The following is a 16916-nucleotide window of genomic DNA, read 5'->3' on the forward strand; positions in this document are numbered from 1 at the left end:
AGGGGAAGGTGAGCAGCCAGAGGTTGTGGTACATATTGGTACATGTCCTACGCAGTACATTAGGGAGTTAGGAAGGAGGGTGAAGAGCGGAACCTCCAAGGCTCCAGATTACTCCCGGTGCAATGAGCTAGCGAAGGTCAGAACAGGAAAATACTGCAGAGGAATGAGTGGCTGAGGAGATAGTGCAGGGAGCAGGGTTTCAAGTTCTTGGATCATTGGAATCTTTTCTGGGGAAGGGGTGACCTATACAAGTGGAATGGGTTGCATCTGAACTGGAAGGGAACCAATATCCTGGGAGGGAGTTTGCTAATGCTTTTGGGAAGGGTTTACACTAGATTTGCAGGGGATTGGGAATCACAGTGAAGAGGCAGAGGATGTGGCGGTTGCCGCAGAAGTAGAGACAGATTAAGCTCCGGAACCTGGGCCTTAGCACTCAGATCTGCAACTGGATCTTCAATTTCCTCACAGACAGGACCCAGGCTGTAAAAATAGGGGACAAGCTCTCCTCTACAATCACTCTGAGCACCGGTGCCCCACAAGGCTGTGTACTCAGCCCCCTGCTGTACTCACTGTACACCCATGATTGTGTAGCCAAGTTTCCATAGAACTCAATATATAAGTTTGCTGATGACACAACAATTGTAGGCCGTATCTCGGGTAATGATGAGTTTGAGTACAGGGAGGAAATTAAGAATCTGGTGGCATGGTGCGAAGACAATAACCTATCCCTCAACGTCAGCAAGACGAAGGAATTGGTTGTTGACTTCAGAAGGAATAGCGGACCGCACGACCCAACTTACATCGGTGATGTGCAAGTGGAACAGGTCAAAAGCTTTAAGTTCCTCAGGGTCAAAATCACAAATGACCTGACTTGGTCCAACCAAGCAGAGTCTTCTGCCAAGAAGGACCACCAGCGCCTTTACTTCCTGAGAAAACTAAAGAAATTTGGCCTGTGCCCTAAAACCCTCACTAATTTTTATAGATGCACTGTAGAAAGCATTCTTCTAGGGTGCATCACAACCTGGTATGGAAGTTGTGCTGTCCAAGACCGGAAGAAGCTGCAGAAGATCGTGAACATGGCACAGCACATCACACAAACCAAACTTCCGTCCTTGGACTCACTTTACACCGCACGCTGTCGAAGCAGTGCTGCCAGGATAATCAAGGACACGACCCACCCAGCCAACACAATTTTCATCCCTCTTCTCTCCAGGAGAAAGCTCAGGAGCTTGAAGACTCGTACAACCAAATTTGGGAACAGCTTCTTTCCAACTGTGATAAGACTGCTGAATGGATCCTGACCCGGATCTGGGCCGTACCCTCAAACATTCGGACCTGCATCTCGTTTTTTTTGCACTACCTTACTTTCCGTTTTTCTATTTTTCTATTTATGATTTATAAATTAAATTTTTAATATTTACGATTGATTTGTAATCCAGGGAGCGGGAAGTGCAGAATCAAATATCGCTATGATGATTGTATGTTCTAGTATCAATTGTTTGGCGACAATAAAGTATAAAGATTGTAGGGAGCTTGTGAGGAAGGATAAGCAGATGACAGAACAAAGATGCAGTCAGCCAGGTGGTTTGAGATGTGTCTATTTTAATGCAAGGAAGATAAACTTACAGCATGGATAAATAGGTGGAACTATAATGTTGTGGCCATTTCAGAGACTTTGATGTCTCAGGGGTAGGTATGACTGCTGAGTTTGCTGGGCTTTAGATGTTTCAAAAAGGACAGGGAGGGAGGCAAGGAGGTGGGGCATGGCATTGCTAATCAGGGATAGTAGCACGGCATTTTGGAGGTAGTGATCACAACTCTATCTCCTTTACCATAGTACTGGAGAAGGATGGGAACAGACAATTTGGGAAAACATTTAATCGGGGTAGGGGGAAATATGATGCTATTAGGCAGAAACTTCAGCATTAATTGGGAGCAGATATACTCAGGGAAATGCACGGCAGAAATGTGGCAAATATCCAGGCATTCTACATAGGTATGTTCCATTGAAGCAGGGAAAGGATGGTAGGGTACAAGAATCAAGCTGTACAAGGATGAGAAAATCTAGTTAAGAAGAAAAGCTTGCGAAAGGTTCAAGAAACCAGATACTGTTGGAGCTCTAGAAAATTACAAGGTTGCCAGGAAGGAGATTAAAAATGAAATTAGGAGAGCTAGAAGATAGGACCAATCAGGTGTGATAGTGAAAACGTGTGCATGGAGTTGGAGAGGTAGTGGAGCTACTTATTTGCTTCAGTATTCACCAAGTAGGACCATGGCAATTGTGGGGATGACTTACAGCAGACTGAAATGCTTGAGCATATAGACATTAAGGGAGAGGATGTGCTGGAGCTTTTGAAAAGCATTCAGTTAGATAAGTCGGCAGGTCCAGACGAGGTATATCCCAGGCTACTGTGGAAAGCGAGTGAGGAAATTGCTGAGCCTCTGGTGATGATCTTTGCATCATCAATAGGGACGGGAGAAGTACCCAAGGATTGGAGAGTTGTAAACGTTGTTTCCTTATTCAAGAAAGGGAGGAGAGATATCCCAGGAAATTATAGATCAGTGAGTCTTACTTCAGTTGTGGACAAGTTGCTGGAGATGATCCTGAGAAGCAGGAATTACGAACATTTGGACATACATAATCTGATAGTCAGCATGGCTTTGTCAAGGGCAGGTCACGCTCTAGAGCTCGATTGAATTCTTTGAGGATTTAACAAAACACATTGATGAAGATAGGGTAGTGGATGTAGTGTATATGGATTTCAGTAAGGCATTTGATAAGATTCACCATGCAAGGCTTATTCAGAAAGTAAGAAGGCATGGGATCCAAGGAGATCTTGATTTGTGAATTCAGAATTGGCTTGCCTACAGAAGACAAAGGGTGGTGTAGATGGTTCATATTCTGCATGGTTTCGGTGCAGGGATCTGTTCTGGGACCCCCTCCTCTTTCTGATTTTTTAAATAAATGACCTGGATGAGGAAATAGAAGGATGGATTAGTAAGTCTGCTGATGACACAAAAGTTGGGGGGCTTTGTGGATGGTCTGGAGGGTTGTCAGAGGCTACAGCGGGATATCAATAGGATGCAGAACTGGGCTGAGAAGTAGTAGCTGGAGTTCAACCCAGATAAGTGTGAAGTGCTTCATTTTGGTAGGTCAAATTTGAAGACAGAATATAATATTAATGGTAAGACTCTTGGCAGTGTGGAGGATCTGAAAGATCTTGGGGTCCATGTCCATAGGACACTCATAGCTGTTGTGCAGGTTGACAACATTGTTAAAAAGGTGTATGGTGTGTTGACCATCATCAACTGTGGGATTGAGTTCAAGAGCTGTGAGGTAACGTTACAATTATATAAGACCTTAGTTAGACCTCACTTGGATTACTGTGTTAATTTCTGGTCACCTCATGACAGGAAGGATGTGGACACTATAGAGAGAGTGCAGAGGAGATATACAAGGATGTTGACTGGACTTGTAAGTGTGCCTTACGAGAATAGGTTGACTATACTTGGCCTTTTCTCCTTGAAGCGACAGAGGATGAGAGGTGACCTGATAGAGGTGTATAAGATAATGAGAGGCATTGATCGTGTAGATAGTCACAGAGGCTCTTTCCCAACCAGAAATGGCTAACACGAGGGAGCATAATTTTAAGGTGCTTAGAAGTAGGTACAAGGGGGATGACAGAAGTAAGCTTTTCCATACAGAGAGTGGTGGGTGTGTGGAATGCACTACCAGTGAAGGTGGTAGAGGCAAATACAATAGGGTCTTTTAAGAGACTCTTAGATAGGTACATGGAGCTTTGAAAAATAGAGGGCTATGAGGTAGGGAAATTCTAGGTAGTTTCTAGAATAGGTTACATTTTTGAGACAACCTTGTGGGCTGAAGGGCCTGTAATGTGCTGTAGATTTCTATGTTCTATGACAGTTGCAGTAAGCTAAAAGTGTTAAATTTTTAAGCTTTAAATTTTAGTATTGGGTTGGACAAGTTTGAAAATAGTTGAAATCATAATCAAATATATATACACAATATTTCAGTTAAAAGATTAATGTTAAAGGTAGCTTCTGAAATGAAAAGGAAACATTTGTCTGGGCAAATGATCAAAATTAGCTAAATTTAAATTAGTTCTAGTTTGTATTTAACAACAAACAATGAACAATAAGTATTCTCCAAAAGGCTTACAAGAGAACAGTGTGTGCTTTGGCAAACCTCCAAATTAAAGCATTGCATCATTAACAATAATAAATTTAATCTCACAATTGAATTGACTGGAGCAGAAAGAACATTAGACCCACATGAATCAAGGATAACAGTGGACAGCAATTTTTTTTGGAAGTGTTGTTTCATCAGAATTTTTTTTGTGATTATGATAGACCACTTGAAGCTGAACACAAATATAATTTCATTCTACTTGTATCATGTAGGAATTTGGAGAAACAGTTAAGTAACTTGTATTGACTATAATGCATTTGATTGCATAATGGTGCCGACGCTTCCCATTAGTTCAGCTAAGCTAAAATTGTTTTGTTGATGATTTTTGTTTGTACGCAGTGTCTGAGGCTTCTTGCTTAAGTGTCCAACAATAATCAGCTAGCACTGATGGATTCCAGTTACCCTGATACCGTTTCTCCATGACCACAATGTCCTAGTGAAACTTTTCACCACGCTCGTTACTGACAGCGCCAAGATTCACAGGGAAGTCAGCCAAATGCGAATGCAGAAAATGAATCTTCAGTGACACGTTGCACTTCATGGCTTTGTATGCTTGAAGCATGTTGTCAACTAGCTGCACGTAGTTTGGTCCTCTGTAGTTGCCAAGAACATCCTTGAATGCCTTCAATGCAATTTTCTCCAGTCCCACTAGAAGTTCTTCAAATTATCTGTCATTGATGACCTCTTTGATTTGTGGACCAACATAAAATGCCTTCCTTAACCTCGGCATCTGTTATTCTGGGAAACATCTGTCTCAAATATCGAAATCCTTCAGCTTCCTTGTTCATCGCTTTCACAAAATTTTTCAAAAGTACAAGTAGCTTCTGTGCAACATTTTTTATGCTTCGGAATCAACTGCTTATGGAGTGGCCTATCCTTTTTAATGTAATGAGATTCGTTAGCACAGCTATCCCATTCGCAAATGAAACAACAGAACTCAGTATATCTGAGCTGCATTCCTAGGAACAGCATTACTTCTTTCAGATCACCACAGATATTTCAGTTGTAGTTGCTGTACTGTATGTATATCAACAAGACTTCTAAATTTCAGTGGTTTTCTTTCAAGTGTACTGCAAAGCTAATTGGTATAGTTGCTAAGATATAGGAGGAGAATTAGACCATTTGGCCCATCGAGTCTGTTCTGCTATTTCACTATGGTTTGTCCAATTTTCCTCTCACCCCCAGTCTCCTGCCTTCTCCCCATATCCCTTCATGCCCTGATCAATCAAGAATCCATCGACCCCTGCCTTAAATATACATTGAAACTTGGCTTCCACAGCCACCTGTGGCAAAGATTTCCACAGATTCACCACTCTCTGGCTAAAGAAATTCATCCTCATCTCCATTCTAAAAGGATGCCCCTCTAGGGCTGAGTCCTCTGGTCTTAAACTCTCCCACCATACGAAACACCCTCTCCACATCCACTTGATCAAAGCCTTTCACAATTCGATAGGTTTCAATTAGGTCATCCCTCATTCTTCTGAAATTCTAATACAGGCCCAGAGTCACCAAACGTTCTTCATATGACAAGCCATTCAATCCTGGAATCATTTTTGTGAACCTCGTTTGAACCCTCTGATGTTTCAGTACATCCTTTCTAAGGGGCCCAAAATGGCTCACAATACTCCAAGTGCTTAATAAAGTCTCAACATTACATCCTTGCTTTTATATTCTAGTCCCCTTGAAATGAATGCTAACATCACATTTGTCTTCTTCACCACAGAATCAACCTGCAAATTAACCTTCAGGGAATCCTGCACAAGGACTCCCAAGTCCCTCTGCACTCAATTTTTCATATTTTCTCACCATTTAGAAAATAGTGAACCCTTTCATTTCTTCTACTGAAGTACATGACCATACACTTCCCAACATTGTGTTCCATCTGCCACTTCTTTGCCCATTCCCCTAATCTAAGTTCATCTACCTTCCTCTATATACTGCGCACATTCAAATATAACACTTCCAGTCCTGTATTCACTCTTTTCAATTTTGTCTACCTTTTATGTTGCAACTCGTCCTGTTGACTGCAATTTTGCCCTATCAAGTCTTTCTTCACTACACATTGCCTGTTTGTAAATCAACTACCTCATTTTCAGCACTATCACTCTAGTTCCAACCCTCTGCCAAATAAGTTTAAACCCTCTTGAACAACTCTAGCTAACCTGTCAACAAGGATATTGGACTCCCTCTAGTTTGGATGTGACCTGTCCCTTTCGCAGAGGTCGTACCTTCCCCAGAAGTGATCCCAATGATCCACAAATTTGAACTCCTGCTCTCTGCACCAGTTCCTCAGCCATGCATTCACCTGCCAAATCATCCTATTCTTACCCTCACTGGCACATGGCGTAGGCAGCACTCCAGAGATTACTACCCTGGAGGTTCTGTTTCCCAGCTTTCTGCCTAGCTCCCTAAAATCTCTCAGACTTCCTCACTTCATTGGTGTGAATATGTACTAAGATCTCTGGCTGCTTACACTTGCCTTTGAGAATGCCTTGGACACAATCCGAGACAACCCTGATCCTGGCACCAGGGAGGCAAAATACCATCCATGTGTCTCTATTGTGCCTATAGAAGCTTGTCTGTATTCCTCTGACTGTGGAATCTCCTAACAACATGCAGCTCTCTTCACCTCTGCTGTTCTGAGCCACTGCACCACTCAGTGCCTGACGGTCACTGTAACCCCCCCCCCCGGTAAATTGTCCCCCTCAATAGTATCTAAAGTTGTAGAATTATTATTGAGGGGAATGGCCACAAGTGTTCTCTGCACTAGCTGTGGATTTTCTCTCCTTCTCTTGAGTCACCCAGTTACTTGTCTTCTGCAATCTAGGGGTGACTACATCTCTGTAGTTCATATCTATCACCTCCTCATTCTCCTGTATGAGTTGAAGGTCATCGAGATGCAGCTTGGTGCACCTGTGCAGATGTGTTTATCTAAGAAACTGGAGGTCTTCTAGACCTCCCACACAAAGTACAAAACACTGCCCCTGGAGCCATTCTCACTAAACTACGATGGCCTACAGATCAGGATAAATAAGTAACAACAGAAAGAGAAAAGCTTACAAGATACTTTACCTCACCCAAGCCTGATGAGCCAAAGCCACTTTAAACACTGGCACACTCAAAAGAATGGCTGCTCCGCTTTCACCTGTGATATTTTTATTGGCCCTTTCTAATGAGTCCCTCTTGCTCCTCAACTCGGAGAAATTGCCATGAAGCCCTGCCTTTAAAATCTTGATTACCCTCCTCATTGAAAGCTAGCTCTTTTTATGCACCTATGACATTGATTGTTGAACTACCATGGCTGACATGTGAAGTCAGACCCAAAATTACTTTAGTCAAGTGGTAAATCTATGGAATTTGTTGTCATGAGTAGCTGTGGAGGCCAAGTCATTGGGTGCTTTTAAGGCAGAGATAGATAGGTTCTTGATTAGCCAGGGCATCAAAAGGTATAGGGAGAAGGCAGGGGAGTGGGGATGACTGGAAGAATTGGATCAACCCATGACTGGATGGCCAAATGGCCTACTTCTGCTCCTATATCTCATGGTCTTATAGTCTTAACTCAGAGAAAACTGCCACGAAGCTCAGCTTTTTAAATCTTGAACATGGACCTGACTGAAAGGTACTTCTTACACATAGCCTCTTGCAGATTGGTCGGTTCTCAACTTAGAGAAACTGATGTGAAATTCTGCCTTTAAAATCTCAATTGCTATCCTGATTGAAAGCACGAAGTCTAACCCTAGCTGAAGGGTACTGAAGGGTGGACATTACCATTGTGTAGCAGCACAGTTTTCAGGCTTAACACTGAAGGATCAATAAAAAGATGCCATTGTTGTAGGTGTTGCTGGCAACCCAAAGCATGCCCAGGCATGCATGGACAAGATAGAAAACTTTTCAGCTTACATCATGGGCAACATTTTATTTGACTTGAATTATGAATTGGAACTACAAGTAAAGGCGATTGCAATAAAATGGTATGAGCTAGGAAGATTTCCTGGTGGTTTTCATGATCAGTAGCCCAAAGTTCATAAGATATACCCAAAAGTATTCAGGAAGCAAAATCTTTATTGTCCAGTATAATCAATCCTGGCTGGGGTTAGACTTCATGCTTCCAAAATGCAAATGTATATATAATCTACCAGCAACAAGAAGATCATAGTCTTGTGTTAATTAGTATCAGCAGTAATTTTTTTTGGTGACAAGATGTTTTGCAGCAGCTATTGAAAGTGAATTATGTAGGATTGAAGGAACAACAACTCCAAAGAGCAAAGATTCTTAACGCAGATGTACTGTAGATGCTGTAAATAGCAATCAGGAGGCCAAGGTGTTAACGCAAACATGAGGAAATCTGCAGATGCTGGAAATTCAAGCAACACACATAAAAAATTGCTGGTGAACGCAGCAGGCCAGGCAGCATCTATAGGAAGAGGTGCAGTCGACATTTCGGGCCGAGACCCTTCGTCCAGCATTTTTTATGTGTTGGCAAATGTGGTAATTCTATTCTTCACAAAAGGAGAGATCCAGTTCTGAACATGAAGAAAGAATATGATACATTTACCACAGAATACATGCAACCCAAAATATACTAATTTTACATTATATTAAATGGTTATATGAGAGATCTCATGCCACAAGGTATGTCTTACTACTCGGGAATTTCTAACACCAATACTATTTCTTCTGATACATACCTTCCTGGTCACAGGACACAAAATACAACTGGAATTTTTGGTATATAAATATCTTTCAAAACCCTTGAACAAAACATTACTTAATGTTGTCTGAGTACATGTTCTCAGTATATGTGACACTGGGAGAAAAGGATACTGCCACCTGAGCACAAGCATTTCATTGTGGTCATATGGTGATTACCTATAAAATACATTTACAACTACAGAAGGCCACTGAACAAAATTGAAACCTTTGTGCACCATGAAACAGTTTGGACATTTACAATGAAGCACACAGTGATGCAAGTCCTAAACCCAGCTTGTACATCTCAGAAATGTTGAAACTGATTAAAACAGAGTGTCAACATACTGAAGATCAGATTGAGAACCATGGGCAAGCCTACACTACTTCAGACATGTACAAGGACTGTACTGATATAGGACACTTAAAAAACATATTTGTTGATTATCTGTACAACATTTAAGAAAAAATTACACGATGTAGGCATTGTTGATAAAATCTGAATTTATTGCACATCCCCAGATGCCAGTGGTAGTAGTGGGAAATCACTTTGAACTCTTCAGGTCTCAGTGGTGAAATTTCATTGTACGGAATTTGAATATCTGAAGTGACACTGAAGTCAACTGAATTGGGGAAGTTAACTTTTAAGTAGCAACATTTCCATGTTGCTGCTACCCTCAAACTTCCCAGATGTTCTCACTTTCTCCGAACTAGAAAATACCGAGTAGAAAACTTGATAAGTTGGTATAGTACTTTTCGTAGGTAATTTACACTACAATTGTAGTCAATATTGAGAAAATTAGGGCGAACAATTGGGTGCCAAATGTACTGCTACATCAAAGATTAACCATTTCTCAAGTGTAATTATAGTTGCACTAATTCAGAGAATTCACACTCCTGACATGTGCCTTGCAAAAGGTAGAAAGCTTCTGGGGAGTTAGGATAGTCTTTTGCCATTGGATACATAGCATCTGGCATTAAATACAAATTAAAAACATTTCAAGTGAAAACTGACATTGCCATTTCATTACTCCAATTTTGTTCTTAAAAATAAACTGTCTTATTTGTTTTAAATTACATTTTATGGAATACAATTTGGCAAGAAAAAGTTAAACATCCATCCTTTCACAGGAAGAAAACAGCTAAATCTAACCTTGATTTCTGTGTGTTGGACAAAACAGATCCCGTGTCACCCACCATGAACCCCGTATCTTCTCCGGTAGAAGGGATGTGTTGACCAGGTAGAGGAGATGCCACTGCAGGAAACTGCTGAATTTTTAAAATCCCTGGTTGTCCATCCCCTGATGTAGGTGATTTTTCCATTGTTGATCCAAGGACATTTTCAGAAACTGGAATTTGCTGCTGAGCTTTTTTCTGGTAAGAGTCGAAGTGCATGGCCCATCTGCTATGATGATCAGCCTAATTAACAGAATAAATAGAATAGCATGGCAGCAAACAAAGAATAAGTTTTAATCAATTCCTTGATGATCTCTTGGTGATTTAGAGTCAGAGTTATACAGCCTAGGAAGTGCCCCCGAGCTGAACTTTACCATGCTAACCAAGACGCCTACCTGAGCCCATATTCATGTCAGTTTTTCCTTCCAATATACCTGTCTAAATGCCTTTTTAAACACTGTAATTGTACATGCCTCCACCATTTCTCTGGCAGCTCATTCCACGTGGCCACTACCCTCACTGAAAAGCTTACTTCTCAGGTCCCCTTTATACTTACGTATCTCCCCTCACGTCAAATCAGAGTACTCTAGTTTTAGGAGCGAGTACACATAGGAAAAAGACAGCAACCATTCACCATTTCTATATCTCCTGTGAATTCATATACCTCTACAAAATCACCCCTCACAGGGAGAAAGGCCACAATATACTCTGTCTTTCCTTATAATTCATGCCTTCCAAGCCTGGTAACATTCTTGTTAATCTTTTTTGCACCTTATCCAGCTTAATGCATCCTTCTAAGCTTTTGACCACAACTGCATACAATTTTCATTGCTATCAGAGCATTCTACTATTTTGACTGCCTTCAGCTCATTAGCTGCCACACATTTCTTTGCATTAGTACCAACAGTGAGGAGGTACAGGCTCACAGTCAGTGCTTTAAAGAACAGCATTTTCCACTCTGTTGTCAGATTTCTGAACAGTCCATTAACACAACATCATTATATGTCTTTTGCACTATTTATTTATTTTTCTCATGAAAATAGTAATTTTAATGTCTTGCATTGTACTGCTACTGCATAACTACAAATTTCATGACATATATCAATGATAATAAACTTGATTAATTTTGTATGGATCCAAGCAAGGAAGAGGCCCTACCATTGCCAAGCTTTAAGTTAATGTTAGATCCTGTTGCTTACTCAAAGCTGCTAAGGAAATTGGAACAATATGTCTCAAAATGCACTGAACTCTCCAACACCCAACTAAAAACTAAATTTCAAAATGATTATGCATTATAAAAATTTTGCGTGTAAAGGACAAAATCAAGCCAAAACTGATCACATAATATTGGGTTAGAAATATTGGCGATATGGAAACCAGAGTTATTGGAGGGGGAAAACAATATGTAAACTTTCTACATGTTTGCATGCCTAGTAGACAATTTCTATTTAAACAAGTAAAAGCAAATTCTAGTAGTACGCCATGTTCACAATACATCATGTCAGGAAACAACATTCAGAGGCAGTCTGTGCCCAGTTATATTATTCTATTATTAAAAATTACCTCTGCATATTTTAACTTTTCTTTCAGCTTCCTTTCTTTTTCTTCTTCTCTTTGCTTATCAAGCTCTTGGAGCCACTTTTTTTGCTGCTCACGTTTTATTGCACTGAAAAGATGGTCTTGGGGTGAATATTCCTGTTGTGATAACAAAAGCACTTCAAAATGATACTCCGTCTCACAGACTAAATAAATTTATACAAATGGATAATATCATCTTCCTTATGAATTTTTTGATTTAATTATTTTAAAATACTAAACCAAAGTTATTCAGGCAATGAGATAATTGGCATGATCCTATATTATATTTTTTGTACTGATGTCCAACGAAACGTCATTTCACATACATTGCATAAATCTTTAATGTAGCATCTTGTTGCCTGGAAACTAGAACAGAGTAAAGGATGCATATCGGCATCAATCTACATTGCCATTTCAGGAAGTTACATTTCTGATAGATTTAAAAACACACAACAGTACCCTTGTTTAATATATATACATATACACACACACACACATATATACATACACACATACACACACACACACACACACACACAGTAGATTTAGGGTAGTGTCATACACAATGCAAAATACATGATTAAAAATTATTTCACTGCATAATTATGCTTAAGCAGATAAATATAATCAATGTAGATATCAATAAGTAATATACTGTAGCACAAAAGTAACACCTTAAGTACCGTCTTAAAAACATCTTAAGGTCAGTGGGTCTGCCTAGGTGCACCAGTCTGCAAACCCCACTCACCCCCCTCCCAATAATCCTACAATAGTGGCATGGTAGCAAAATGCTATGACAGCACCAGTGACCCATGTTCAATTCAGCCTGTGCCTGATAGGAGTTTGTATGTTCTCCCTGTGACCGCATGGGTCCAAATTTTAAAGACACAAGGGTTAGAGTTAGTAAGATCCAGATATGCTATGTTGGTGGCAGAAGCATGCAACACTTGTGTGCTTCCCCCAGCACATCTTCAGACCATGTTGGTCATTGACATAAATGACACATATCACTGTATGTTTCCACGTACACATGACAAATAAAGCTAATCTTGATTTCTTCTATCTTGTCATTAATTGTAAGGTTTGGAATGATTCCTGACAGATGGAATGCTAGCTACGATTTCCTGATTGGTATTTAGCAGAAAACTTGTATTTGGTGTGTTTTCTTGCAGCCCTTCCCAGTATAGGTTATATTAACCCATTAAAATGTCTTATCAAATTGGACTAACGTGCTGTAAATGCAGTCATAGAATGAGTGATCAACAGTCATAGGATGACTATTGATCAGCCTGTAAATCCTTTATCTATACAATACTATTCCCCAAGAAAAGTATGATTATAAAGAATCAAAGTATTTATTCAAAAACTTAACATCAGCAAAAGTCACCCAGTTTCAAAATGTTGCCCATAATTAACTTAGATTATTAGACCAAATTGACCGCAGTCCATTTCTACTTTAACAGTACGATGTCACTCACGATGAAAATTCTTCTGGATTAGATACCAATTTTACTCGATTGTTATTTTGGTTGAGATGAAGGAGAGAAGTAGAAAAAGTACTCTTACCCCAAGGACAAAGGCTGAACGAATGGCAGCAGGCAAATCTGGAAAACTAAAGCTACAAGCTTTTCCAATCGGACCATCTGAAGGAGCATTTGATTTTGAAGTATTTGTCACAGTTGGAGCAGTGCTGATCACTCGACTATCATTATGGTGGCCAGATGTAACAGATACACTTGCCTGGGATTAAAGTGGGAAAAAAAGCAATAATCCACACTTTATGATCTCCTTATGTAAAGCATTACTTTCTGCACAATATTTGAAAAGGATAATATTACTGTTGTTGGTTGCACAGAAAGAACCATTCTTTTGCGATTTGACAGCAATACTAAATGAGATACAGCATACAGAAACAGGCGATTTGCCCCACTGAGTCCACACTAAATATTTCACACCAATCCTATTGATAATTTCCAACTAAAAAGTTTTGCTCAGTGAAAAAAACTAAGGCAAATGTTCAGCTGCTATTCCAAAGTTTGTACTTATCAGAAGACTATATTTAAGTCATAAAGTATTTCATTACTGCTTCAACTACTTAATCTTGTGCTATTGTGTTAATTTATAAATTCTGCAATTCTCTTGAAACTCATGACATTTTCACAAGTGATTGCACTTTCAAACAGATCTAAAATTGTGAATTTCTTTTTCTCCTGATAATCTAGTCCAAAAGAAATAGCGAGATTTAGCCTTCTTATACTTAGTATGTTGACAAATTTTGCCATTCTCACGTTCATGAGCACATAGACACACACACACACACACACACACACACACACTGAAGAAAAGGGTTGTCCTGGTTACGACTTACTCATCAGCAACTTTTCAAAAAAAATTCCAATAATCTGAGTCATTAACGTTTATGTGTGCAAGATCTGACAGATACAGCTGCCTACATTATATCAAGTTACACCTGAAGTACTCAGTTATCTCTGAAATGTTTTAAGGAAATGCAAGACTGTAAAAGGGTATGTAGATATACAAGTACACAGAATCAGTGTATACATTCAGTGGCCATTTTATTAGGTACCTTCTACTTACTTATACCTATTTATACCTGTGTACTTTTGTGGTCTTTTGCTGCTCTTCATGCACTTCAAAATTTGACATGTTGTGCATTCAGAGATGCTCTTCTGCATACCACTGTTGCCTTCTGGCCATTCCCCTCTGACCTCTCTCAGTTTTGCTCACAGAATATTTTTGTTTTTCCACATTATCCTCTGTAAACTCTAGAGACTGTTCTGTGTGAAAATACCAGGAAATCAACATTTTCTGAGATACTCAAACCACCCCATTGGGCACCAACAATCCTTCCACGGACGAAGTTACTTACATCACATTTCTTTCCCATTCGGATGTTTGGTGTGAACAATAACTGGACCGTTTGACCATATCTACTACTTTTATGCATTGAGTTGCTGCCACATGATTGGCTGATTGGAAATTTGCATTAACAAGGTGTACAGGTGTACCTAATAAAGTGGCCTCTGAGTGTGGACTGCATATATTTGAAGTACTTAAGAGAAAATAACCAAATGATTATCAAAGATACTGGAGCTTGCATTCAATCAATATTAGCATATAAAACATATGCAAATATTGACTTTTTAAACAGGATATTAACATCCATGGATCCAACCTATCTAAATGCTGAGAGATTAATTTAGCTTGACAATTTCCTAAATGAACCCATGTTTTTAAACGATTCATATGTTGTTCTAAGAAATACCATTTAAATAAATAATCTAATATTTTCTAGTCTTTCTATTTATCTATTCTAGATTAGACTATTTACAAAAAATAAGGAAAATACCCAAGGATGAAAGTTAGCAACATACAATTTCTGAATCTGGAAATTTGCAATAACAGCTTGCTCTCCATACGGTACTGCCCTGGCTTGCATAGACAGCGAGGACACAATATCCATGGTCAACCCCAACCAATTGAAAGCCTTAAATATTTGCAAAACATTAACAGTGGCATTATGAGATTGCAGAAATTACTTTTATCCTCTAAAAAGAATAAGAGGAAGCAAATCAGTGAAGCAAAGGAGAGACAATAAGCAGAAAAGCAGGAAAGAAAGAAAACATTTAAGTAAATTTTTTACCCTTACCTCTCCTTTAAAGGTTTCAAGTATGTTCTTTGTGTTGGATTGCATGGATGTCCCTGTACCCTGTCTTCCCCAGGGATTCCATTCCAAATATTTTGCAGCTTCATTATTTTTTTGTTGCTGTTTCTTTAAAGCCACCTGCTCATCTTAAGATATGCAAAACCCCAAAAATATGGTCAATTATTTCAAACGGCTCTATTGACAGTATTATTGATTCCAAAACTCAATTCACGGCAAAGGTTTAATATATATTTTCTAAAATTTATTTCTGATAAAAAGTCATCCCCCTAAAATGAACTACTTCTCATTACTCAAATACTGTCTAACCTAACTACCTTCTATTTTCAAATCCGCTTTCCACTTTGCTTTTTTAATTAAAAGGGAATTTTTTTTTGCTCACCAAAGCAGTGGACTTTGTGCTGGAAATATTTAATATATTTAAAATTATGCTCAATATTTCATTCTTAAAATTTTAAGTATTAATTAAATATCTACAAATTATCCAATTAATATGCCTAATTTACAACCTCTAAACAGAGAAAACAAACATACAAAGCATGATCATTCCTATTTATAGCAGAAAAAAGTTCCTGAGTGCAGTTTCAAGTTCCTGGGTGTCAATGTTTCTCTTCTGTCCTGGGGCCAACATACTGAATTGCAAAGAAGTCATGCCAGATGCTATATTTCATTAGGAGTTTGAGGAAATCTGATTATCATTGAAGACTAGCAAATTTCTACAGATGTACCATGGAGAACATTCTGACTGGGTTGCATCAATGTCTGGTTTGGAGGCGCCAATGCACTGGATTGGAGAAACCTGCAGAGGGCTGTAAACTCAGCATCATTATGGATAATATCCTCAAAGAATATTTCAAAGACAATGCCTCATGAAGGACCCTCATCATTCAGGACACATCTTTTTCTCATTACTACCATCAAGGAGGTCATACAAAAGCCTGAAGACCAAGACTCAACATTCCAGGAAAAGCTTCTTCCCCTCTGCCTTTAAATTTCTGAATGGTCCATGAATCCATGCCACTCCCTCAACATTTTGTTCTATTCTTGGCCCAACATTTATTATTTTATATTCTTATTGAAATTTATAGCAAGTTTTGGTTATTGTACTGTACTGCTGCTTCAAAACAACAAATTTCATGACGTATGTTAGTGATAATAAACCTGATTCTGAAGTTACACAAGATAGCTGAAATTTGAATTTTATTTTAACAGAGGGGACTTTAATTTATTGTAGAGGTAATGTTACACAAAACAAAGACCATAGGCAGGGCAGCTCAGAGTTTCAGAATGCAACTATAAGCGCCTGAGGCATAGAGGAGGGAAAAAAAAGATGCCAAAGGCAACAAGCTCCAAAGCCAAGGTTATGAATTGTGTATAAAGAAGTCTACAGAGAAAAAAATCTGTGAACTCAATGGGTTGGTTGGGGGGGGGGAGATGTTGGATCAAGTAGAACAATACTAGAATGATTCAACAAATATTAATAAAACATCTATCTCAACAACTAGATTGAAAATTCCTCAGACACATTGACAGGAAACTAGGAAATACAAGATAAATTAAATTCAATGTAAAATCATG

The 16916-nt window shown here is 39.1% G+C and overlaps 1 protein-coding gene across 3 annotated transcripts in view; it reads right to left on the reverse strand.

Annotated features, from left to right (window-relative positions):
• ccdc66 (coiled-coil domain containing 66) overlaps nt 1–16916 on the reverse strand; it is a 66591-nt gene that overhangs the window by 23925 nt on the left and 25750 nt on the right. For all 3 annotated transcript variants that reach the window (XM_063068066.1, XM_063068065.1, XM_063068067.1), the window contains 4 exons: nt 15324–15466; nt 13220–13393; nt 11639–11770; nt 10053–10318 (listed from right to left, as the gene is read on the reverse strand). In XM_063068066.1, the coding sequence (XP_062924136.1) occupies nt 10053–10318; nt 11639–11770; nt 13220–13393; nt 15324–15466 (715 nt within the window). The remainder of the gene's footprint in view (nt 1–10052; nt 10319–11638; nt 11771–13219; nt 13394–15323; nt 15467–16916) is intronic.

Source organism: Mobula hypostoma, chromosome 15 (genome assembly GCF_963921235.1).
Source record: "Mobula hypostoma chromosome 15, sMobHyp1.1, whole genome shotgun sequence".
NCBI classification, from domain to species: Eukaryota; Metazoa; Chordata; class Chondrichthyes; order Myliobatiformes; family Myliobatidae; genus Mobula; species Mobula hypostoma.